At 36.6% G+C, this 25,018-nt stretch overlaps 1 protein-coding gene across 1 annotated transcript; it reads left to right on the forward strand.

Annotated features, from left to right (window-relative positions):
- Positions 1–9,721: 9,721 nt before the first annotated feature.
- Positions 9,722–23,743, forward strand: RNF32 (ring finger protein 32). The gene is made up of 8 exons (XM_035319688.1): positions 9,722–9,745; positions 10,270–10,540; positions 14,414–14,556; positions 16,241–16,273; positions 16,719–16,843; positions 17,060–17,168; positions 22,885–23,049; positions 23,330–23,743. The coding sequence occupies exons 1-8, from the start codon at positions 9,722–9,724 to the stop codon at positions 23,567–23,569; spliced, it is 1,110 nt and encodes a 369-aa protein (XP_035175579.1). The 3' UTR covers positions 23,570–23,743.
- The last annotated feature ends 1,275 nt before the right edge of the window (positions 23,744–25,018 follow it).

Raw genomic sequence — 25,018 nt, forward strand, 5'->3', positions numbered from 1 at the left:
GGGATTGGTAAAACAAAAGAAAATTTTATGGGGAGACATTGAATTACAGAAGGAATTACTACTCTGTACAGCAGCTTGCCCTACAAAAGATTCTCTCTCTCTCCCCCATGTGGATATGTCTCTATGCACGTTTTCTTCTATCTTACTAACTCCCATTAACTTTCTGTTTCCCTCTCATTAACTCATATTTTATTTTGGGTAATACCAGGAAATGCAATTAGCTGCATCAAGCATGTCTTCACTATGCAAATTATTTATGTGGTAACTATTTTTATAATTAAGTGGTTTAACACCACTTTATTACATTTCTTTCAGTTGCTTATAACCTTGCCAAACTTTAGCTGTTTTCATTGCCAGGTTCCTGTCTCAGGAAGAAAATTTTCTGGAAAGTTTCTTCAAAAGTCTTCTGAGCGTGGTAAAAAATGCTTTGTCTAACATTCAAAATATTGTGCCTTTCACTGATACTATTGGTGTCACAATTGCAGAAGAAAGATAAAATCTGGGCATATCTTTCTACACAGGCTTGAGGGATTCTTGTCAGTTGCCAGATTTGGAAGCCTCTGTCTACTCTTAACACGTTTCATCCTCCCAAAGCTCTGAAAATCAAATCCCATTGACCATATTTTAACACCAGAAGTTGACTGACTGCTCTCTACCTTCTTTCTGAAAGTCTACATAGGACTTTCTCTGCAGCCAAGGGATAACAGTACCTGCCTTATATTCAGTGGGGGCCGAACACTTAAGTGTTAACCTAGTTTTCCAGAAAGACTTTGTAGCCCACACTAACGCCATATTTCAGAGATGTGTTGGTAAGAGTTGAGTTCCTCTAAGTTCCCTACCTTAAAGCTAATGTGGGCATGACCAGCAGGCACACCTGATGCCTGTAGAGGCATTCCTGGTGCCTCCTGTGCTTCAGCTGCTCCCCTTTTGACTCTGTGGCACCTAACCAGAACAGATAGGAAAATGTCATGCCAAAGGAGCACAGAACAGGAACTGGGAGAAGGCAGGAGGAAGAGCTAGACTGGAGCAAACTGGAATGCAAGAAGAGAAACCTATGAAAAAAAAAAAAAAAAGAGGAAGAGACTTTGCATTAACTATAAAATTGATCTGAAACAATCTACAAAAAGATGACAGCTCTAAAGAAGAAATGTAGTATCAATTCTGGCACTTCTTAACCTCTGCATCCTTGCTTTTGTAATTAAGTTGCTCTTTTACTCTAGGTCTGTGCTATAATCACCCTGTTTTTCTCATATTAAAAAGGCATTGGGGTAGATTCTCTGCTGGTGTAAATTGGCACAGTGCCATTGATTCTAGTGGAACCATGCCAATTTTCATCAGCTGCAAATCTGGACCATTCTTGTTAATTTACTTGTAAAGAAGCTCCCCACATGCTTCTAATCACTTCCATTTTCCCTCTTGACCTTTCCTGTGTTTGCCATTGTTGTTTTTTTTTTTTTTTTTTTATCTTTGAAATATAGTGATAAAATGCTTTATTTTGTTTCATCAGCAAATTGGGATGTCATTAGTCACAACTTCTAGCCTCTCCTCCAAACATAATTCACAACAGAGTGCCAAACATAAAGCTCAGTGCCACTGCTGACCATGGCTGCTATATCTCCGTGGTTTGGCATGGTGCAGGACGGGAAGCACATAGAGCACTACATCTCAGGTATTAAGACTTGCTTATTAGTGCTGTTTTGCAAAAGCTGCTGTACTGCTTCAGAACGAGAGGTGGCATGTGCTTTGACTCATTGGCAGCTTAAAAGTATCCACAAAAATCCTATGATGCTCCACTGACTGGTTTATTTTCCTGATGAAATATTTTTCTTTCCATCTCTAATCTAGTTTCTCCCCTGTGTTTGCTTTGTTTCACCTTAGTTACCAAATTCTTTTCATGTGATTCTACTTTAAAAGGTACTTCCTGGAGCAGCAAGATATACTGTTGCAACAGTCACATCAACTTCTTAGAACTACATTCCATGAAGGCTCTTTACAATTGTTTGCTTGTTTGGTTTTGTGGATTTTTGAATCTTTAATGATTTTAACAATTAAGTTTCCTGACACTGAAGTAAGCTTCACCATTCTAATTTCTGGAATGATTCTTAGAACCATTTTGCCCAAACTGTTTGCCTGAAGCTGACTATCTTTAGTTTTGCTCTATCAGATTATATTTTTCTGATTAATCACCTAGTTTTAATAAGAATTCAGTTAGCAATTCTTTAGCTCCTTCAGATTCCTTGGATGGAAGCCACATGTTCTGACTTTACCTGTCATTAATTCCTTAGGTTTGTGCAAACCCCTTATATACATCACTACTTTTGGCAGCCTTTGCTGTTTGTAAATAGCAGCACTAGGGTTGGTAGTTTCTTTTCAATCTGCTCTGCTGAAGTTCTCAGCAACCAAAATACTTTATTCATGCATAAGTTCTTTGTCCTTTTAGTTTGTTCCCTTTGTATGAGGAATCACCATGGTACATTTCCTGTCATGCTTTCAGCACATTATCACTGTATCTCTAGGCATTCTTCAGATTCCCTGTAATTTATTTGAGATGAATTACCTTTATATTAGAAGGATGTGCCTTTGAAATAATAATAAAAACCTATAGTTTGGAATACATATCAAAAGTTGCATTCCAAGACTTAGGTTGTTATGAAGTTTATGTTTATAAGCTGTTTGATGTCACATTTTGACATGACATGGAATGATGCCATCCACCTCTACTCACATTTTCCTGAAATTCTCATTAGAAGAGAAAAAGAAAAAAAAAAAAAAAAAAAAAAAAAGTATTTGCTTTGTGCTCTTTAGTGTCATGCTCGCTCACTCTGATCAAGGTATTATTTAACCCAGATATTCTTGTGGTCTTACTCTCTTCATTTTTCTTATCTGAGGAAAAACTATGGGATTTATAGAACCAGTCACCCACTTCAATATCCCAATCTGTCTTTCCTACAAAGTGTACAGATGAGTTACTCTACCTCATTTGATTGTTTTCATGAGCACCATATTTCACAAGTGATAAGTTACATCAGTATTTTCTTGATGCCAGTTATTAAGCCTTATCCAGAGTTTCCGTTAAGCCCCTTACATCATTCTACTACGTATTTTCCAATTTTACTACTTTATTGAAATGTTCCTCTCTAAAGAGTGTTTCTTCACTCTGCTGCAGCAGCGGTTGCTTACTATATCTCCTATTTCTGGTTATATTTTGCAATGACGAGAGGTCTCTACTGAAGTTAAGGAATAGGACATGTTCATCTAAAAATATTAACAGAAGAAAATTATGGGAATATACTAATGAAGAAAGTTTGGTGCTGCCTATGCTTCTGTTCTAAGATGTTTGCACCAGTAAATATATACACTAAGCAAAAATAAGAAACATTTTTCTTTTGTATAAGGTGTTGATGAAACTAGGAGTACTATGGAGTTTAGGTATCTTAGTTGCTAAAAGAAGATGAATGTACAGAGAAGAAAAAAAGACATGAAAGGCCTACGCAAATGTTTTAAGAGTGGTTTGACCAGCCCAATCTACTCAGATTAGCAACAAAATTTGAGGGATGACTTGATGACAGTGTTAAAGTATCTTTTCAAGAAGAAAATATCAGTAAATAAAAAGCACTTCAGCCTAGCTGAGAAAGACATAAAAAGAGCAAATGACTACAAACTGATGCCAGACAAATTCAAATGAGTTATAATAAAGAACAACAGTCACAATGATTAACCAACCACTTGAACAAACAACACCCCCACAAGTTATGAAACTTTTAGATGAAGACTGACTGGCTTTCTGAAAAATATGCTTTAATGAAACAAACGTGTTAAGTTCTAAACTTTACTAAGAGTATAAAATTATTTGCATAATCTTAAAAGGTCAGACTAGATGATCAAACTGAACTTCAGAGCTAAAAGTTTTATGATATGATAGGACTTATATTTCAGAATGAAATGAAACAACCATTCAGAACAATTACCTGTTTTTATAATTCTTTTTTGCATTCCCTCTTAAATTAGTAATTTTGCTAAACAGTTTTCTAACCCTCTGTCTTACTACACCCAATGTTAATTCTCTAAAGACAGAAGAGGTAAAAGGCAGGTGAAAGTTACATTAAAGGAGAGAGAGAGAGAGAGGAAAAAAAAAAAAAAAAAAAAAAAAAAAAAACGGGGGGAAGAAAAACACTGCTTCAAATAGCATTTAACATAAAGAGAGAGGGAGATAGAGGGAGAAAGAGACACAAACACCAGCACTGGAAGTATTAAAAGCACACTGAAAACCTCTGTGATGACAGTTTGAAGACAGCAGCTTTTATGTGCTACTGAGCCCACCTCTACAATGTCTTTTAAATGCAACTATTTACCTAGAAAATATAAGCAAGGGCCAGAATCTCATCTAGAAGAGGCACCTTTTGATTGCAGACACTGAACTGAATCCTTAACTAATAAATTGTTCCACACCTTTGTCTGAAACAAGAAAAGCAAAGGTCTGCATTTTCTCACAAGAATGCACAAGCCCCCTCAAAAGCATATGGTTTTCTACATCTAAGTCTCAGTATTTGTTGACTTAAAGAGTTTGTAGGAATGACAATGCACATCACTGGTTTGTTACTTCTGTCATCTGTGCTACTGAGTGTACCTTGACTCAGATCAAAGTTGAAAGCTTCTAAAAAGATACACAAACCACAATGTGACAAATAGCATGCTTTGTTTGACACAGCAAACAAGAAATTACTTTCATCAACCCAGGAAAAGAATCCTGTGTTTTCAGTGCTAATTCTGAAGACCGCAGTGATGGAACCAGAGCTTTACTTCATCCTCAAGGAATGAGAACTTCTTAAAAGACAAACAGAGAGGAAGAAACAATATCAGTGCATTAAATGCAGGCAATTGTGTGAATTTGAGATTTGTACCATAGTACACACTTGTAGAAAATTCAGCCTTTATTTAATTAATCAATTTCCCACAAAATTGAAAATGTTTACACTAAGCAAATATTCATCTACTAACTGGAAATTACAGATTAGAACATATGCAACACTTTACAGATACATCCAAAACTAAACATGCATCTACAGTATTGCCCATTAGTATTACTCATTCCAGTAGCACACATAGTTAATAAAGACAGGCATAAGAAAAACTGCAAATGAGGTGTTTTGATTTTGTTCATTTTTACAATAATATGACCTAAGTCATTCTCAATGTATTTTTATAATATATTTGAGATATTTATTTCTACAAATACAAGGCACTACTGTTCTATAAATCCTTACTAATACTGGGGCGCAAAAATTTTTCACTCTGACTCTTGTTCAATAAAAATCAAAGGTCATGCATGAATTACATTTGCCTTGGAAGTTAAATTTGTTCCAGAAGTGTATATACACAAATTTCCCCTTAAATTAAGCTTTTCCTCCCCGAGAAGGAAATAATATTTACTTAATATTTACTCACAGGAATAATATTTACTTACAGATTCGGAACTGAGCTATAAAATAATGGCTGCCTTTTCATTGACTTGATAGGGCTTTAAATGGGCACTAATATCATCTCTACTACCCTTAAAAGATAAAAGTATGCAGCTTGTCTTTTGAGTTGGAAGAATATGCCTGAAACTCACAGAAAACGTAAAAAATAAACCAATAGCACAACAAAGAAAAATACATAATGCATGTTTGTGCACACAGACAAACACATATATTAAATGTATATATTTGTATATGTGAACAAACAGTAAATGAGGTAAAAGAATTTCAAACTTTTGAGAAAATAGAGCAGCTGCTGTATTTTTATAATTGTCTGAGTCAGTTCTCTTAAAAAAATTAACTGGGCAACTACAAAGCTCTGCGGCATTGTGTTCCTTGCTGAGTCAAAGGCATGGCTCACATGTGCAGATTTGCCAAAACCTGCCTTCCTCAGCCAGCAGAAGTATTTCAAGCTGGAATTCCTCCTTAACACATTCAACCTCAGCTCTCATCATTTATGACAGCGGTGCACTTGATTTTTTGAAGAATTATTGGCTTGTACACTTTCAAGCCGCATAAATGTCCTTATTGCCAATGAAAAAAAAACATCTTTATCTTTACACACACAATGGTCATTCCCCATCCTATTCAGTGTCCACACCCTGGAGCTTCAGCTTCGTTTGGAGACAATAAGACAGCCTAACATCACTCTAACAATACTATGTAACAGCCCTTCCAGGGATAAGCTTACAAAAGATTTAGCTGGGTACAGCACTCTCCATTCTTGCTGTTTACAACACAGGCTTTATTTGCCATGTCAATATATATTTTTATAACATGTTCTTTTAAAACTGTCTTTGATCAACACCAATGTTGATAAATTTGAAATAACCTCCACAAAAGTACTGCATACTTTTCAAATATATATATTTTTTAAAACATGACAAAGTGTCAAAACACATTGCAGACGGTATCATGACTTAAAGACAAGCTTTCTGTGAAGCTCATGACCATCACTATACGAGAAAGTTTACTTCAAACCTTTGCACTAGCTGTGTCTGTATGAAATTTATTCAACCAACACAACCTAAGAGCTCTTCCCAAAAAATTGCTCTCATCCCATTGATGGAAGCAGACCACCTGCCTCTGCTAATTAGCAGTACCCAGCTCAGTTGCAGCTCTACAAGAAGAAAATGGATTGGCTCTTCTGCTAGTCCATTTTGTACTACAAGACCAGAAACTATTGAATCTTTACCTTCCTCCTTCACAACAGCTTTAAAATTTACAACACTGTATGGTATCTCAGATGAATACTGTTAACCTGTGGCTAAAATTCTCATTTTTTTCATAAATCTTCCTAAAAAAATAAAAAGTAAAAAAGTAAAGCACACCCATTATAGGTGGATTTGTGATTTCAGCACATACAGTTATATTTTTAAATTATACACATAGATAAAAACAGGTATTATTAGTCACTTATTAGTCACCTTTAAAACAGGCAGCATGTTCATTATGTTAATGCCCCTAGAGTGTTTAAAGCAACCTTTTGCATTTTAAGTGGAGGCTCTCGGTAAAAGGTGGCACTTAATAAGAAATGGCAATTACTGAGGCATGTTACCCTCCAGAAGACTGCAGTATGAATTTCAATTTCTTCCTGGCCATGTATCAGATGGGGCTAATGCAAACAGTTCAGTTTAGAAAGTGTAGTAAGTACAGTAACAGTGAAAACCAAAATAAGAGATGATGCTAACCTTCTCTAAGTTTCAGTTAAGAACCAGCACTTTTGGATTAAAGGCTTATTTTAATGAAAAGCCTTAATTAAACATACATGTGCATAGGATCACCTTAATGAGGTATGACAGAAATGGAAAACAAGGCTTTTTTTTTTTAAAAAAAAAAAAAAAAAAGGCAGCTTATTAGCAACTTTAAGAAACTCAGTCAAACATTCCTGAAGAAAAAAAAAATGCAATACTGAAAAGATGCAAGAATGCTGCATCAAGTTCTAGGATGATAAACAGTGAAACCAAAACATGTGTATGACAGAGGCATTTCCAGTATATTTGTATTAAAACTGATACATACTAATGATTTTCCTATAAATCAATGCAATTATTTTTGCAGATATTACAGCATTTACACTTTCACCTAAATTTTAGACAGCACAAATACAAATACAAGTTTTCTGTTTTATTTGCTAATTAAAATTTATTAGTAATCAATCTTTAGAAGTATATATTGTAAAATCTCCCTTTATGGTATTACCGAGTCAGGTTTGATGTCAGGCTAACTTGTGAGTTCACTGTAAAAAACTGTTATTTTATCTTTTTGTCCTTAGAAGCAATCAGTGATTTAATGTCATTATAAAGATAGACACTTCAGTTGTTTTTTACATCTTCCCCTACAGTACACAGAGGTATTCTCATTTGCAGATTTGAATTTAAAGTAATTACTTATAATTACAGAGAAGAAATGCATCCAGTGGATTAATCACTCCATTTACATGCTGCTTGGAGGATTACTCTCAGGACAGCCTCGCTGCTTGGAAAATGTCACTTCCATGAGAAAATAAACTTCTCAAGTCAGTAGCAGTTGAAAAGGACTTTGAAAACTATTTAAACCTAAGAGAATAATGAAACAGCACACCTGGACTTAAGGCAGCATCTGTACCTGCCCTCCACTTGGGCCTCCAACCAGGAAAACAGCCAGAGGAAGCCCATACTCCTACTACAGCCTAAAAGTGCCTTTACATGGTCCTGGATCTGAAAGAAACACACCAGGGGTTATTACAAATGAGGGCACTGCTTCTGGTTCTGGAAGTCATCCTCTGAAGCCTGGCGAAGTGCCTGCAAGCACTGTGGTTGTAGACAGCCCCTCTCACAACTCCTCAAGCCACCTGCTTCTTGCCACAGCTGAGGACAGGGCGCTAGGTGACAAAGATCCTTGGTTTGGCCCTTACGGATACTACTGATCCATTTGCTTCATATTATTATTATTTTTTTGTTGTTGTTAATGATGAGTATATATGTTTGCTATAAAGATGGGTCACACAAAATGGCAGCAACATTGCTTCCCTTAAAGCCACCAGTTCCCAATATCAAATGAGCCACCCTAACTCTGCTACGCATAAACACAGCAGAAACTAAGGCCCCCAACCCCTCCCAGCCACGCTTAGAGCACAGTTACCACGTTAATCACCCTAACAGTGTTTTTCAGGCTGGAGCCACTCGTGACTGCATTCATCCCCAGTAGATCGTGGACCAAAAGCAACTCAGGGCTCCTCACTGACCCTAGCAACCAGCCATGGGCTGTGCAGCCTTGCGGCCATTGCTGGGAAGCTTTGAGAGAAGCCGGAGAATGTTGCTAAAAGGCCATTGCCAAAGGAAGTCCTTCAGTGTGTGATAATCATAATGCTTCCCCTCTCCCTTATCACCTGAAAAGTTAAAAACTGAAATTTTAAATAAATAAATAATGTTTCTGCCCCCCACCCCCTGGGCTGCTTTGCTGCCAGGCAACACAACACAACCATGAGGGGCTCGGAGGTTTCCACGGGTGAACACAGAGTGGTCAGGCTAAGGAGACTGTGAGTCTGTGGTCAGAGATTGGGCATGGGTCGGGGAGATCCATGAGGTAAAAAATGGTCAGAAAGGTAACAAGGAATGGGAGGAAGGCCAGTGCAAGGCCTGGAAGGAGCAGCTTGGCTGTGAGGTGGCCTGGTTGTGAGACAGGGGCTGAGGGGCCATGGTAGGCAGGGACAACGCCTCATCCTGCCGCGGCGTGAGGGGCCATGGAGGTGGCACCGCTGTCCCTTGGTCACCTGGAGGGGGAAGGCAGTGTTGGCCATAAAGTGGTTGCTAAAGTTGTCTTTGCTCACTCTGTCTCCAGTTTACTTGTCCGCATTAAACAGTTCAATGGGATTTATTGTTACAGTTGTATTTTTAACTTGGTCCGTTTGAAATTTGTTATTACCAGCACTGGTTTTGAAGATGTTCTGCTTAACAATATGTGCACAGAGAGAGATACACCGGGGATGAGATAAGGTTGACAGGGGAGGGGCACAGGCTTGTTTATGGACCCAGAGTTAACTTCTGTGCGTGGAATACGTGTTAAGTTTTCCCCTCTGCCAGGCCTAGGGGAAAATGAATGAAACTGTAAGTTTCTGTTCATCTATTAACAAGGCTTTTTCTGCTGAGAAATGTTATTCACATTCTTGGATATTTCTGTTCACAGAGCCACGTAATATTTCAAGAATCATCTATAGACAGTCGATGGAGCGTCATGATTTTTACAAGGTATGATTTCACACCTTTTAAAGTAAGGTAGAAGGGTGGGGAGAAATGTGGCAATAGATAAACACATTAGCTGTATAAAAATAATATATTCTTGTTTATAGTCAGTGTTCTGAAGACAAGAATAGCCTTTGGGATTGTTTTTAATTGAAATAAAATGTGTTTGGGCATGCCAGTCTTTTATAGTCCATAATGAGTTTATTGCATATAATAGTTATGAGTTCAGTAATTAAAACTTAAAAATTACTGCTATTTTATTTAATATAAACGATAAATCAAAGATTTCATTTGACTTTTTATAAGCTAAAAACTAGGATGTGTCAGAAACATCAATCTTAGATTTCACATTATGGTAATTGTATGTAAGAATTCAAGTATAGGAGCTGCATGTGCATAAAAGTCTTTGACAAGTCAAAAACATCAGCTAAGAGCAGAATTTCATTTAAATTCGTATTTTATCTTTTTAATTCATTTACAGTAATAGCTGTGGAAGTTGTTTTTGTTTTTGTTTTTGTTTTTCTTTCTAGAGCCACTTTTCTGAACGAGAGGGGTTGGCAGTTTCTGCAGTTGCTTTACAGGATCATATAATACACAGTCATCAGCTCCAGGATCTTTCATTAGCAGATCCTTTTAAGTCAAGGTCACGGAATATCAGGAACATTTACAAACCTCTGAACAAAGAGATGTCCAAAGCAGTAGTAGATACTGGACTACGAAAAAAGTGCACTCACCACAAAAATAAAGAAGATGCAGAAAGGGAATATGTGCTTGATCCCAATCCTCCCCGTCTAACATTAGGTAAACCACTATATTTGGATTCATGAATTCTTTCATTTTATTTAAAATAAACTAAAACAAGGAAGCTAAACTTTCCATTCAATCAGAAAATTCAGTCCTAGACAGCATAAAGTCTTGTTTTTCAGATATGTCATAGCCAGCAGTTTAGGCCATCAAGTAAACAGTCATTTAAACAATGAAATTGTCATTGGTGTCTTGAATGCATCTTCATATCTAAAATGTTTTAAAACCTATTATGACAATGAAGGTGCATTATGACAACTCGTGCATCTTGAGGAAGAAAAATTCTAGTCTCTTACACTTTTTAAAAAAGTTTTGTATATTGACTCTCATAACTTTCATTACCTTATATTCTCAAGTAAATCATCAGTTAAGTGGATATTGTATTTATTTGGGATAACGTATTACTAATAAGATAATTTTTATCTCTATTTGAAATTGTTTCTTTTATTCCTTATTCAGTAAAAAGACATTTACTACTGCTGTGTTAAATATATTCTGTGTTAATGTATACCCGCCTTTACTCAAAGTTAAAAAGGTTTGTTTTTACAATGGTCCTGGGGCTAAACCCAGGAAGAATTAACACCTGTAGTTAAATACCTTTTTCAAATTTGGAAGCAAACATGCAGCAAGATAAAAGTCACAGATGTGAGGGCTTGGAATGATGCCTGGTGAGAAAACTCACTTTTAAATAGTATTATAATAATACAGTTGTACAGCAGTGACAGATAATATTGCTTAAAAAATAAAAAATAAAAAAAAAAAATCACATAGCCATGGAGAATCTTAGCAGACCAGAAATCCAAAGGTGCTTCACAGTGGTCAGTTTCCATTTTCTCTTGTCCTTTTCTAAAGGTTTCTACAGTATTCTTGCCATGAACATCTTGTCTCCATCCTTTTTGTTGCCCTGATTACACTTCTCTGAAAGAATCTTCCAGCTCAACAGTTTACACTTTTAAGCATAATAAACTTTCATCATAATTAATAATTGTTTTATTTATTCTGTTTCATAAAAATGCCCTTAGGCATCTCTGAAGATCATGTTGCCTTTGCTGTAGTAACTGTCACTATAGTCCCAGCTCTAAAGAGAACCATGTAAATCAATGAGGCTCCATACAAGCACAGGCATCTGCCTTTTGGAATCAGCTGAAGGTTAAGAGGGTAACTTAAGATAATACACAACAAGCGAGTGTAACAAGTGATAGGACAAAGGTAGTAAGACAAGATTATTATTAGTATGTTTGCTTGGTTATACTTCTAAAGATGAGAGGGTTTTTTCTATGGTTCCATTTGAAGAGGAATTTGAAAGAGGAGTATGGGGGGGGGGGGGAGAGAGCAGCAGAGAAGTACTGGGGTTAAGGCAAATATAAATAATGAGTGATTATGGAAGCTAAAGGTTGTGAAAAAATGCAGCCCAAGTGTGAGCATGTTCTCTGCAATTATAAGAAAGATGAAGTATTTTCTCTTTAAATCGCAGCATTGACTGAGAGGTCCCATATGAATGTTTGTGCAAGTGATTCAAAAAATGTGCTGAAAGATTTTAAGAAGTCATTGCAATTGTTTCTGTGTTTTGCTTATTAGTATTTTCATGAATTTATAATGCTTATATTAAGCTTTCTTCTTTTTTTTTTTTTTTAATGAAGAATTGTTTATTTTAAACCATACAGTTGTGAAAAAACTTTGAAAATGTAGTTGAATACAATTTTCTCTTCTCGAGTTTGTGGGTAATCAAACAGACTCAGAGGTTTCTATCATTATTTTTTTTTCTCAACAGGTGCTTGAGTCCTAAAAGCTAATAATAAGGGTTTGAAGGTTACTGTGTATAATCGCTTTGCTAATGTTCATTTTAACATAAATAACTCAGATGTAAAATGGGTGTGTCAGCAGATAGGTTGGGCTTGTAAATGATGCATAAGGCTGAAAACACTTGGATGTCTTGAGTTGTGATAAAGGTAGGCTTTCATTACTTATATTTATTCTAAGTGGTGTTTCAAGAATATCTTCACAGAGCCATTTGCATCAACTGCATATCACTTCCTGTGTGTCCTGCTGCCAGTTTTCCTTCATCAACTACGTTGCATAAAAGCTTTCCTTCTAAGCACCTGTATAACCTGTCCTTCACAAATATCCCATCTGGTTTATATTATTTAGAAGTTAGGTTTTGCCTCCAATCTCTTCCTATTTGGCAGCTTTAATCATCCACTTGTGAAAGTTTTTAATAAGCTTTTTTTTTTTTTTTTTTACCCCGGGCGTATACAAACGGCTTTCCACAAATCCATCTCATTGTCTTCCCTAAAACAGTCTCTGACCACAGTGCTTGGAAGAAAATCAAGGGTAGGCATTTTTTGTGTTGTGATACTGTCTTTCATGCTGTGACTGGTTTGCTATCTTGTTCGCTCACCGTATATCCAGTTTTTGTCATCATGAAGACTGGCACTGTGTATATTGTACTATCAAAGTGGAATCCTGTTTCCTTATTTATTCACTGATACTCTTAGGTATTACTGTCAGATGAAATCTGATATGTGTTTTTACTAGAACTTTTGTCATGTATTTTATAATCTGATTCCTCTTTTGTAGCAGAAATGCAATGATCTGAGCAGCATGTGCTCCTCAAGAGCTGCATGGTCTGTGCAGCATGTGCTCTTCAAGAGAGAAGGCATCTGGTTAGAACTTTTTTTGCCACTCAGATGCCACTTTCAGCAATTCATGTATAGTCTTTAAGCAAAATGAACTAGTTCATTTTACGTAAATCTTTAAGTAAATTTTTAAGTAAAATGAACTAGTTCAGAGCTAGTTCTGAACTAGTTTATAGTCTCTAAAAAGTTTGCAGGATCTTTCATAATTCTCTTCAAGCTCACATTATTTTTCACCACCAATATCACCAGATGAGTGCATTTTACTACACCAGAATTGAAAGACAATGATAGGCAGTGTTAAAGTAGAGTATATATTACATTTTGAAAATACAGTGCTGTAAATATGTATGCCAGTGCTGCTTGAGACTGAGAGGTTTGAATTGTAGCCCATAGCCTGCAGACAGATCTGTGAGCTCTGTCCACACAAGCTGCTTCCTCTGGTCATCCAAAGATGACAAAAGTCTATTCTTTTCTGTACCCAATAGCATCCTTTTTATACTACTGAGATACTGAGATACTGGCCTTTACCTGACATTAGTAGGGTGAGAAATATTATAATACCTTCACTAATTCCTCCTTTGAGAAGGTGGAGATTTGTGGATGTTCAGCAAAGCACCTCACAGTTGTTTGAGACTGACTAGATCAGATATCAAAAGTCACTGTCACTGGTGACCTGTGACAAAAGTTACTGTCATTGGTGTCCTGTGTCTTTTATTTTGTTAAGCTCCTTCTCTTGCATCCATCACAGTCATACTACACTTCGCATTTTTCGACACCATTTTTTATTATACCATTTCATTCATGTTTCATTTTATTTTAAGAATACAAAAATGTAATGTTAAAGAAATCTTTACAAAAAAATTCCCCTAATTTTGTTTATACTTACAATTTAAAATTATGTTATTGTGCATTGTTGCATTGTCTAGTTAATTATCCCCATCTTAATAGCTGTGAACAGGTATCAAATTCATATTACTTAGCAAATAAGTTTACATTTTTTAAATTCCTACATAAATCCTGTAATTAAAAGAAGTTCCAAAATCCATAAATAGCTAGCGAACAGTAGGAAGTATTTTGCCTGCCAGTAGTTTGTCTGATGATAAATTTATACAAAGTATTTGTATAAGTATTTTTTAAATAAATGCATTATCAATGAATTTCACATGAAGAAAAGCCATTGTCTGCATCTGCCATTCGGAATTATTCAGTGATTTGTTCTTATTGCTGTCTGCAGCTCAGAAATTAGGACTAGTTGAGCCTCCTTCCTTGCCACTAACTGCTGAAGAATGGGCAAAAATAAAGCAGAGATCCATACAGCATGGGGATTCCATACAGCCTTGTGCAATATGCAGGGAAGAGTTTGCACTTCAGCCTCAGGTACGTATCTGTGGACTACATGATCTAATGAAGATTTTCCAGAGTTACTGCTAAGATGCATTAGGTGGAGGAGGAAAGGAAGGAAATTAAAAGGTCAACCTTAAGACACCATTTAGTATGTAATAGCTGGACCTAGCTATTATCGGCCTACTCTGAAAGAATTTTGGAAATGAGATGTTAGAGAAAGGTTGGTAGTGTTTGATCGCTGATGAAGTTATGACAGTAGGGGAGAAGGCAGTCAGCAATTTTTGTCTATAGATTATTTTTTGCTCCATTTTGCTCCTGTTAGTTCTGATCTTATCCTTTGTTCATCAGAATGGTAAATATTCACTAATTAAACAAATTCAGATATGTTTTCTTTTCTTACAAGTTTTATTACTTTATAGTTTAATTCAATAGTTATTTCTATATGGAAAATGGGAATAGGTGTGCTTTTAATACCATTCCATCACTTACTTCGGTTATCTGAATAAACGCTTGCATTTTATCTTGGTGGCCATGTGTGTAGCATCATGCCTTGTTAGATTCTCTCATGTATCATCTTGAAAACGTTAAGCAAAAGGGACAAGTGACTGATTGAAGAGGAGTGCAGCTCCGGAGAGGCGATGATGGTAATTAGAAGAATTACCTGAACTGCTTGCACGTTTCTTTCCACGGTGTGTTTCAGGGTGTTTCTTTTCTGCCTCTTTCCCCTTTTTAATTTGTTTTCCTTTAAGAATTTTTACAGCCAAGTCTGTGATGTGAATCAAGGTCTTTAATAACGTTAAATGGAGGGGGTTTTCTTCCTTTTACATCAACATTAACTGGAGGTGTACAATTGTCCAAAGACAGGTGGGGTGGATCTGGCAAAAGACCATTCTGCCAATTTCTGGCTACCTAGAAGTCTAAAGCTTGACAAGAGAGAGCAAAAGACAGCACTCATTAAGAAGGTTACTTTAGATTTGGCACAAAAAGGGAAATGCCTCTGGAATTCTTTTTGTCCTCAGTGTTTCGTTAGCTTTCATCCCTCAAGGGAAAAAAGCCACTGTATCTGAAAGCTTTTCCTTCAGCTGGCTGCTAGCCATTAATCCTTTTGTGTTTGCGAGCTCAATAGTGCACACTACTTGTTCTGGTTTTCACTCCTTTCCCAGTTTTTCCTTCCTCTGAGAGCCAACTGCCTTTTTTGTCCAACTCTGTATCTTTTGTCAGGATGGAGATCATCAACATTTGGTGGGAATTTAGGTCAGATAAAGGTGAAGTTTTCTTGTAGCCTGTGAACATGCTCTCTCTCTTTTTTTTCCCGTTTTTTTTTTTTTTTTGTATGTGTGAAATCCTGCATTTGATGTGTATCACTTCTTGAAATTTAACGTCTTTGTGGGGAAATGGGAAAAAAAATAAGCAGCTTTCATTTTAAGTACTCGTTTCATAATCTTTTGCTCAAGTCAATGGCAGTTGGTAGTTCTCACTTTTTGCCACTCCATGTGTTGTCAATGCAAAAAAATCACAAATTGGTTTAAGCTGTTATTTATTAAGTAATTTGTATAGAAGACTAATTTTATTTTCACCAGAAAGAATGTAATGGTCACAGAAAGAAAGTGAGGACCTTTCAGGCAGTCAGAATTTTTCTCGTTGTCAACGTTTTTTACTTTTCAGCTTTTATAATAGCTTTAAGTAAGGTTTGTGGTTTTTTTCCTTTGTAAAATAGGTGCTGCTTTCATGTTCCCATGTATTCCATAAAGTGAGTATGCTTTTGTTTAACAGTTGAAACGTATATATTATATGTTTTAAACTACTTAAGTGAATATCTTAATGAATTAAATATAATCTTGAGAAGGAATTTTGTTTCCAGATTCTTACAGTAAGAAATATAACTTAAGGCTATTTTATGATGAGGTTCTTCATTCCGTTTTATTATTTATTTCAAGCTGTATGGGAAATCATAGTTTGTAAGTGAGTTATACATTTGTATACCAAACAGGAATAACTTAACTAAAAAAAAAAAAAAAAATCATAAGAATATATTTACATTTCCAAATTTCTCTAATACTTCTATTATAAAAATAAACACTTTGTGTAGTTTTCATAGATTATTGCATGACCTTTTACATTCTGTAATCTAACCTGTTAAACCTGTTTCAATGATATCAAATATATTGTAATTAATTGCAATTATTTTTTTTCAGGCATGCCTGAAAGCCTTTGAAAAATTTACAGGTAAAAAGTCTTGTCCTATGTGTAGGAAAAAGCAGTACCAGACCAGAGTAATACATGATGGGGCCCGCTTGTATAAAATAAAGTGTGCTATTAGGTAAGCCTTACTTCTGCTAGAGGCACCATCACTGGACGATACTTATTTCCAAATAATGTTCCAAATTTGTTAAAACTTTAATAAGAAATTAGACAGAATGAATGCACTACAGAAGTTAATATTTGGGGGAAAAAATGTAAAATGATTTTTTTCACATAAATAGTAAAACTATATAAAACTAACTTTCCCCTTCTTGAACAATCCTATTTCTTACAGAATTCAAGCCTCCTGGAGGGGATATATTGTTAGAAAATGGTATAAAAACTTGAGAAAAACTGTGCCTCCTAAAGACAGCAAACTAAGAAAACAGTTCTTTGAGGAAAAGGTATGCAGGACTCGCTTCTGTGGTCCATTTCTTTGATGTGATTCAGCTCCCTTAAAACAAAACTCTTGAGTATCTGCTCTCTACCTTTTCATTTAATCCTTGTCATTCATACCAAGGAAGCAGCATTGGAAACACTTTGTTGTTCTGTTTAGTCTCCTCACACTGTTCTCTTTTCGAGGTAAAAGCAAGGAAACTAATTTAAGGCTTGCCTTCTGCCTTGACCAACAACAACAACAAGGCTTTTTGTGATTCTCTATTTCCCTTCCCTTTCTGATAGATCACAGTAATCTGTTTACCATGAGGGGGTGTAGTAAGGGAAGAAACAAATAAATGCATAAACAATCATATCCTCTCTATGCTCTCAGTGTTCCTTCACTCAGCACGGACCTGGATAGTTCCATCATGTAGATTCACTCTTCTCTAACTTCGGCTCTAATGCAAGTCAGGCTATAATAAATTGGGGTCCTGACCCCATACAAATTAGGCCGTATCAGGTACAAGGATTTTGTAATGACCCTGCATCCCTTTAAGCACACAGCTGCAAAGTCCCTGCGCTATTCTCAAGTTCTTTGCCAACTTCCCACCTTCCCCCAGTTTAATAACAGCCAATCCAACTCAACTTTTCAGTAACAAAAACCACTCTGGTATGCAATTACCAAACCATTCCTCAGGCAGCGAGAGATGCCATCTTCCAGTCCAGGTTACCAAACAGCCTGATCAACAGAGATTAACAAAGCCCTACAACACATCAATTTCAGTGTAGCTAGTGCTTACAACTAGGAAAATACTCTTACCCACGTTGCAAGCTAAATCAGTGCTAGGTTTAAACCAATATTTGAATCAATCTGGTTTATGTTTTGTTGTGGGTTATTCATTGTTTTTTTTAATCACTACTTTATTCAAAGAGAAGAGTGCTTGTAGAAGAAGGCTTCTTACTGTCTATCCTTTCATCGTTTGCCACATTATTTGGCTGTATCCTGTTAGAGCACAGCTTTGGAGGCAGGGACCCTCTCTGGCTGTATTATGCATTTATGTATGTATGTGTGATGGGTACCCTACAGGTGATCATGTAGACTGCAATGAAATTGATAACACCGTTCTGCTTCTGTGGTGCCCATGGCAATGGGAGACAGGAAATACTGCTGTCAGCCTGGCTATGCAGACAGTTCAATGGTTGCTGTGCAGCCTTGTTTTTGATTAATGCAAAGTCCTTCGTTAGCTGAAAACAGAAACGGGGTTAACTGAAGAAAGCTGATGTTACATGTAAAAGTGTTTAAGCGTTTACGTTTGAAAGAAGTGAATACCTTGGCTTGTGACTGTCCTCAAGTAGCATGATGAGAACAGACAACAGAAACAGATTTTTCTGCATGGAGGACCAGGGAACAACGTTGTATGCCTCTTTCCCGACAAGGTTGTCAGCCTTCTGTGGGCTCAAGATACCATGCTTAGTTACACACAGTGTCTCAGTAATGGGAAGCTGAAGAAAGCTTCTAAATGTGCTGAAAGTTCAGCTGAGTGCATTTGTTTTTCTTTTTTCCTCACCAGACCTCCGATGTCTTCAATAGCTGTCTATTAAGCTACCTACCATGGACTAGCTTTTAGAGACCCTGTCTTAGGTAACAGTTTTAGGAAGAAACAAACAGATAAAACTGCTCACTTTTTATCAGATGATAGTAAACCATGGGATAATCTTTTAAGATTGTGTCCATGTATAGTTTTCAGCATTAGGAAATAATTTTCATACATAACACTTCAGTAGTTTGCAGGGAACAAAAACTAATTCTTCATCGTCTATTAAGAATAAACTTTTATAAAGTCTTCTTATATGGATTAGCCAGGTTTAAATGAATTCAGTACCAATTACAATTAAAGGATATACATCCATTTTTCTTAGTGGCTCTCAAGTGGGAATTGTAGATGAGTTTTCCTACTGTTAGCTCTTATACTTTTAAGTGTTGGTTGATGAAAACACTAAAGAAATTTTTCACAAGGAGCTACCCATTTCCAGATGCTAGAAAGCTTTTCTAAAATAAGCTCTCAAGCTTGTGCTGTGCTTTTAAAATGTCACTTCCTAAATGTTAGCATAATCAAACAGCATCACAACTGGAAAAAAAATCAAAATTTTAATAACCCTTCCTCTTCTGGAAGGATGACAAAGGTTAAATGTCAAGTTTCATACTCTTAAATAAATATCACAAAATAAAAAATGATGTCTGAAATATTAGTTCTAGAAGGACATATTACTTGTTTCAGGGTCATACAGTAGCCCTTATTACACATATGATTAAATTTTTTAATAATCTAGATCAAAGGAGATAAGAAAGGCCAGAAACCAAACTATGCTGCTTTTTTAGCACTAATACATGCAGAAAGTAGGGTGTTGCTTCAGCATGTTAGGTAGTGAATTTCTTTGATCCTTTCTATAAATGTCACTTGTGTATGTCATTTAATTGTGGTATAGCCTTTTATTGGTGCAATTAAATCTTTTCAAATGCATTACATTATCTCCAGCTTTGCTAAAGATGTTGACCATTGTTTAGGAAGCAAGGTAAGTCACTGTGAAATGGTGTAGCTGGCTTTAGTTTCTTCCTCCCCCTCCACGTGATTTCTCCCAACAATTTTAATTTAAATCTCACCAAACAGTATAATGGTCCTGGAATTTGTTTAGTCGTTTGACTTCCTTTATCACACGGAGATGGTAAACATTCTGTTGCTAACTTGAAGTGGCTCCAAGCAGCAAAACGAGGAGGATATTAAACCAGTAAAAGCTTATCAACTGATTCATTGATATGCTGTAAATTCCAGCCTTTTCATTTTGCTTTTGAGGGTTGCCATAAGTCAACACATTAGTAAGCAATTTGCAGACATTGGATCACTTAAAAAGGCTTCCCTGTGGACAAAGTTCACATCAGTGCTTTGTTTTGTCGTTTTATTTTATCATAGTCTTGTGCTGCTATACAGATGACTGATGTAGTTCTGCATATCGACAGAGTATTTCAAATACTCTGTTTATGCCATGCTATTCTAATTTTAAGAAGTCACAGATGAAATACACTAGTATGGCATTTTTAGAAACAAATTCAACTAGTTTCAGATCTGGGGGAAGAAAAAAAGTATTTTGCAGTATGTAATATTCCGTGTAATGCAGGACACAGCAAGATTTAATATTTAAATGTTAGAACACAATATAACATTAACAAGTTATACAAAATGCTTATTCCGTTCTGTACATTTTGATGGTACTCTTTTGCCAGTTAACATAAATTTTGGGTTATGTTTCAGTTACAATTTTTTCCTTCCCGAACCTGGACTCTATTTGCTGATTGATGAATATGGGTTGGGTCAGGTCATGCCGCAGAAAATACAGGAGTAGCTCAAAGCAGATAGTATCTTAGCAGCAGGGGAACTTAATAGAACTCTGAACTTAGGCAGGAATTTTCCTCTCTATTTTTACAGTTTCTGTGCAAGGAAGCTCCTGAGGGGGACTTTCAGGATCACTTAGTGAAATGGGTTAGAGAAACACAAGTGCGAGCTCAGAGAAGTGGAGGGCTTCTCCCTGCTGAGGGAAAAGGGAACAAACAGTGCAGGCACAGAAAGAAAGTGGACACTGCTTAGTTTAATGCAATCCTAGCCACTTTCTCTGCCTCCTGCTTTCTGCTCTCATTGTTGGTTAATTTTCCTCAGCGGTCTGTCGAGTAATACCGTAGTTCACAAAGACAGACCAAGTCCTGGAGATGACCACATGCTGTTTGTGTTGCGCTCGGATTTGCAGAAATAGACGCTGGACCAGGGCCAAGTTAAAATGTGGTTGTTTTCCCTCAAATTTTGGGTCCTGAGAGGCTCTCAGTGAAAGGTAAAGCATCTTCATGGCTGCTCTAGCTTCCCATTACACTGCCCTAGCTTTCTTATGAAAACAATTCAGGTCTGTTCAAGTTTGATACTGATGTAAATGAACACTGAGCATAAATCAGGACCAAAGCAGATCCAGTTTTAGAATTTAGCTAACAACAGATTAAGCAGCGACATTCCTAGTAGTTTTTATTAAATATATAATCACATTCCTAGTAGTTTTTATTAAATATATAATCACCTCAAGCCATCAAAGACCTGCTCTGATTAAGTGTAGTGCTTTGGTATTTCATGTCTCAGTCATTATTTGGGATTGTTTGGAAACCACATAGTGTAAATATTGAAGGAGGCCTGTGGTGGGATTTTTGTTTGTTTATTTTTTGTTTTACACATACCACTAAAGGTCAGTGTGCGTGTTTGCATGGAACAGAATTACTTTTTTCTTTCTTGGCGGTGAGCAAGCATGAAGGAAGCACAAGATTACCCATCTGCTCTTTGCTAGATATAGAATTTCTCCCACAAAATTCATAAAGTACTGCTTCGTTTCATATCACACTGTGATTTACATACATACACCATGCAGGGGGGCTCAGAGGGATTTCATTGTTATTTAGTTACACGAAGTTCGCACGTCAGCATCACGTAACACTGTAGCTAAGCCCAATTGGCACTGACAGGTGGATACATCCTTCACAATATGCTGTTGTGCTAGAGATCATTTGCAAATACAGCAAGTCATAATAGGTCTCATCTATCACCAAATTAAAATGTAAAATAAAAAATACACAGGATCAAAGCTAACAGCAAGAACCAAATGACTTGTCTTCTGTGATGGTTTTCATGAGTTCTCTTATCTGGCCACTTCCAGTATTTGTCTCCTTGAAGTCTCTATTGACCAAATTACAGGTTTCACTGGAACATGTTCTCGTACTTCCATATTATTTGAATATATTATTTAAAAAAATGCTATTTTTTTTTTCATGTTTAAGAAAGAAACAGGAAATTCAAAGTTTGAATGATAACCTAATATTCTAAGTGAGCTTTTCAGATGGGCTTTTGTTTGGCTGGTTTCTATGGTGATTTTCTTTCTTTTCAGTTGGTTCTTTAGGTTTTGGGGAGTTTAGGGGAGCAGGCAGAGGAGGGATTTGGCTTCTTGTGTCCCTCAGGTCTAGAAAAGTTTACCTTGAATGTTCTGATGTATGCTATGAAGGATCAGTTCAGCAGTTGTAAGGGAGCACGTCCTAGTATAAAAAGCTGCCAAAAGAGTAAAGTGAAGCAATAAGAACGTGTTCAGGCACCATTGAGTTGTCTGACCTTGACAACTCCTACTACCTCACCCCTCGCTTCCCACTCCTTCCTCCCTGAAAAGATGGCTCACTGTTTTCCTATTGAGTTTTCACTCAAAGGAAATGTATGGAGAGGAAGGGTCACATTCCAACACCTGTAACATGACCAGGCAGTGCTTCGCAAAACTGCTTTAACTATTTACAGGCAGAGTCTCCACAGCCAAGCCTAAAGCTTTTGTGACTCCCTACAGAACTTCCAGATAGTGTGGGAGCAACAAGAGAAATTTCTATACAATCTTTCAGTACGACACAGCTGTACTATCTCTGCTCCACTGAATGGGTTAAGAATGCTACATCTATCTTCAGAAAGTTCATTCAAAACTGTGTTTTTTCCCCAAAGTATAATAGTCCATCAGTAGAGGCTGGGGACTTGATGTTCCTAACGTTTAAATCAGCACTGGAGACCAGCTAAAATTGCAACAAGATTCCAGAGAGCGTGCAGCTAATCAGGCCCTTTTGTCCAAGAGCTAATAATTCCACATACAAACTCCAGGTCTAACAAGAGTCACTTTTCTTTTCAGGTTCAACAGATCAGCAATCGCCTGTTGAGTTCTTATGACATAAACCTAGATGAATTTTTTTCAGAAATAGATTCCGCTATAGCTGCAAGTCGAGATGTGTTTCAGCAGGTGGAAGAAAAAGAAATATTTTTAAGTGAAAATGACTGGGAGAAGATCCAGATGCAGGTTGGTTGGCTTTGTTTCTTTGTTTAAAACCAAGAAATTCTGCACTCTGATATAAGTTTTTTTGCTCTTTTAAGGCACAGCAATCTTCAGCACAACTGCAATTTTCTTGATTTCTTTTGTTATTGTTTTGTTGTTGTTGTTGTTTTTTTTTAATATAACCTATTCCAAATAAGCAAAATAGCATATTTTGATAAACCTAATTAGCAGTCTTGTTGATATATTTATATTCTATTGTTTCACTACTTTACAGGTGGTGTTGATTTTTATTTTGTTTGCTTAGGCATTGCGGCAGGAGATAGTTGACTGTCCTATCTGTATCATGCCACTCAGTTCAACTGCTCATCCTGCCAGCATCCTTTCTGGTAACAGCAATCAGTTTTCACGACAGGCTGTTCTGCTTTCTTGTTCACATCTGTTTCATCGTACCTGTCTTCAAGCCTTTGAAGAGTTTTCCTTGGGAGTACGGCATATTTGCCCTTTATGTCGCTCATATTACCAAAAGAAGGTCCTCAAATGTTGATCCATATAGCTCAATGAACTTCCTAGCAGAACATAGGTGACAACACATGTACTTCTAACTTAAGAGCCTTTTCAGCTCCTGATCTTTCAAGAACAAACAGTTTTTGTATGTACAATGGTATTCACTTTGTATTTAGAGAAATAAAGTTAGAAGGGTGCTGTTGCTTCACTTTTATATTCAGTTTCTCCTTGGTCTCAGCATTTTTCTTCTCGCTCCCTCCCATCCTTCCCAAAGATGGGAACATCTTTGATTTCAGCACATTTGATTTCAGTATTGTGTTCCTTCAGTAAAACAACAGTTAGACCTCATCTGCGTGTTTTTATGCCTGATATTTTGCAGCACAGGTATTGTATTCTGTTTCTATGTATTCTGCAGATCAGCTGCTTAATAACTCAGATAAAAGGCAGCCAGAAAGCTGTCTACAAGGCTTTCAGAGATGGTTATTGTTAAGAATTTGTGGAGAAGGTGTGACACTCTAAAGGACTAGCGATTGATAAACCTATCTTGAAACCAGGAAAAAAAGAAATCCTGAGGATTTGCAGTTTCATTTAATTTCCTAAAAAAAAAAAAAAAAAAAAAAAAAAGAAACATGCTACTTAAAAAGAACTAGTAGTTGACACAGGATTTACCTAGAAAAAAAAAAAAATCAAGCCAGTTCAGTTCATTTGTGCAGCAGAATACAGTCCCACAGATTTAGTGGAAACCATGAAATGACACATTTTAACTTTAAGACTTCAGAAACTCTCCTATATGATACTTCCATGGGCAGGTTTTAAATTACCAGTATCAGAAAAAATAAAGTTGGTCTAAAAGAGGGATATAATTGAAAAAAAAAAAAAAAAGAAAAAAAAAAGTACTTCTATATAGCAATAACCCTGTGTATAGTATCAAAGAATGTTCAGGGTTGCCATCAGGTCCCCCTGGATGGCATCCCTTCCCTCCAGCTTGGTGTCATTGGCAAACTTGCTGAGGGTGCACGCAATCCCACTAGTGTTTTTGGTGACATGGACAAATACCAGTCCCAGAATAGTTCACTCACTCTGTATTGATGTAGCAATATATCAACTTTGTCTAGAAAAACATCCAGAAATACACTTATATTCATTCAGTATGAATTAATGGTGTTGGAAACAAGACCATGAAAGCAAACAGAAGCTATTGAAGATGTGCCTGCTGTCATCTGAGGCCACAAGCTTGGAGGTTACTGTGTCCAGTTCTGAGCAATGCATTTCTAGAAACACAGGAGGGTCCCGCAGGTAAGTGAAGATGATGAGATGCTGGTATCAAACTGCTGAGAGAACTTGGTGGTTACTTCTTGTGTAGGAGAGAATAAAAATTGAAAGGCAGCTTTTGAGCCTCAGAAGAGCTGATACAAGCCAAAAGGGTTGTCTTATAATGGACATTTGAGAACCAATTTAAAGCTTAAAGCATAGCAAGGGCCATTCACAT

The sequence above is a fragment of the Oxyura jamaicensis genome, chromosome 2 (genome assembly GCF_011077185.1).
Source record: "Oxyura jamaicensis isolate SHBP4307 breed ruddy duck chromosome 2, BPBGC_Ojam_1.0, whole genome shotgun sequence".
Lineage (NCBI taxonomy): Eukaryota > Metazoa > Chordata > Aves > Anseriformes > Anatidae > Oxyura > Oxyura jamaicensis.

Excerpts from the sequence above, each read along its gene's own strand:
- RNF32 (XM_035319688.1), top strand. The coding sequence starts at position 9,722 with ATGGAGCGTCATGATTTTTACAAG. Across the intron at positions 16,274-16,718 it reads GTTCCCATGTATTCCATAAA|GCATGCCTGAAAGCCTTTGA; the intron begins GTGAGTATGCTT and ends ATTTTTTTTCAG. Across the intron at positions 16,844-17,059 it reads AAAATAAAGTGTGCTATTAG|AATTCAAGCCTCCTGGAGGG; the intron begins GTAAGCCTTACT and ends TATTTCTTACAG.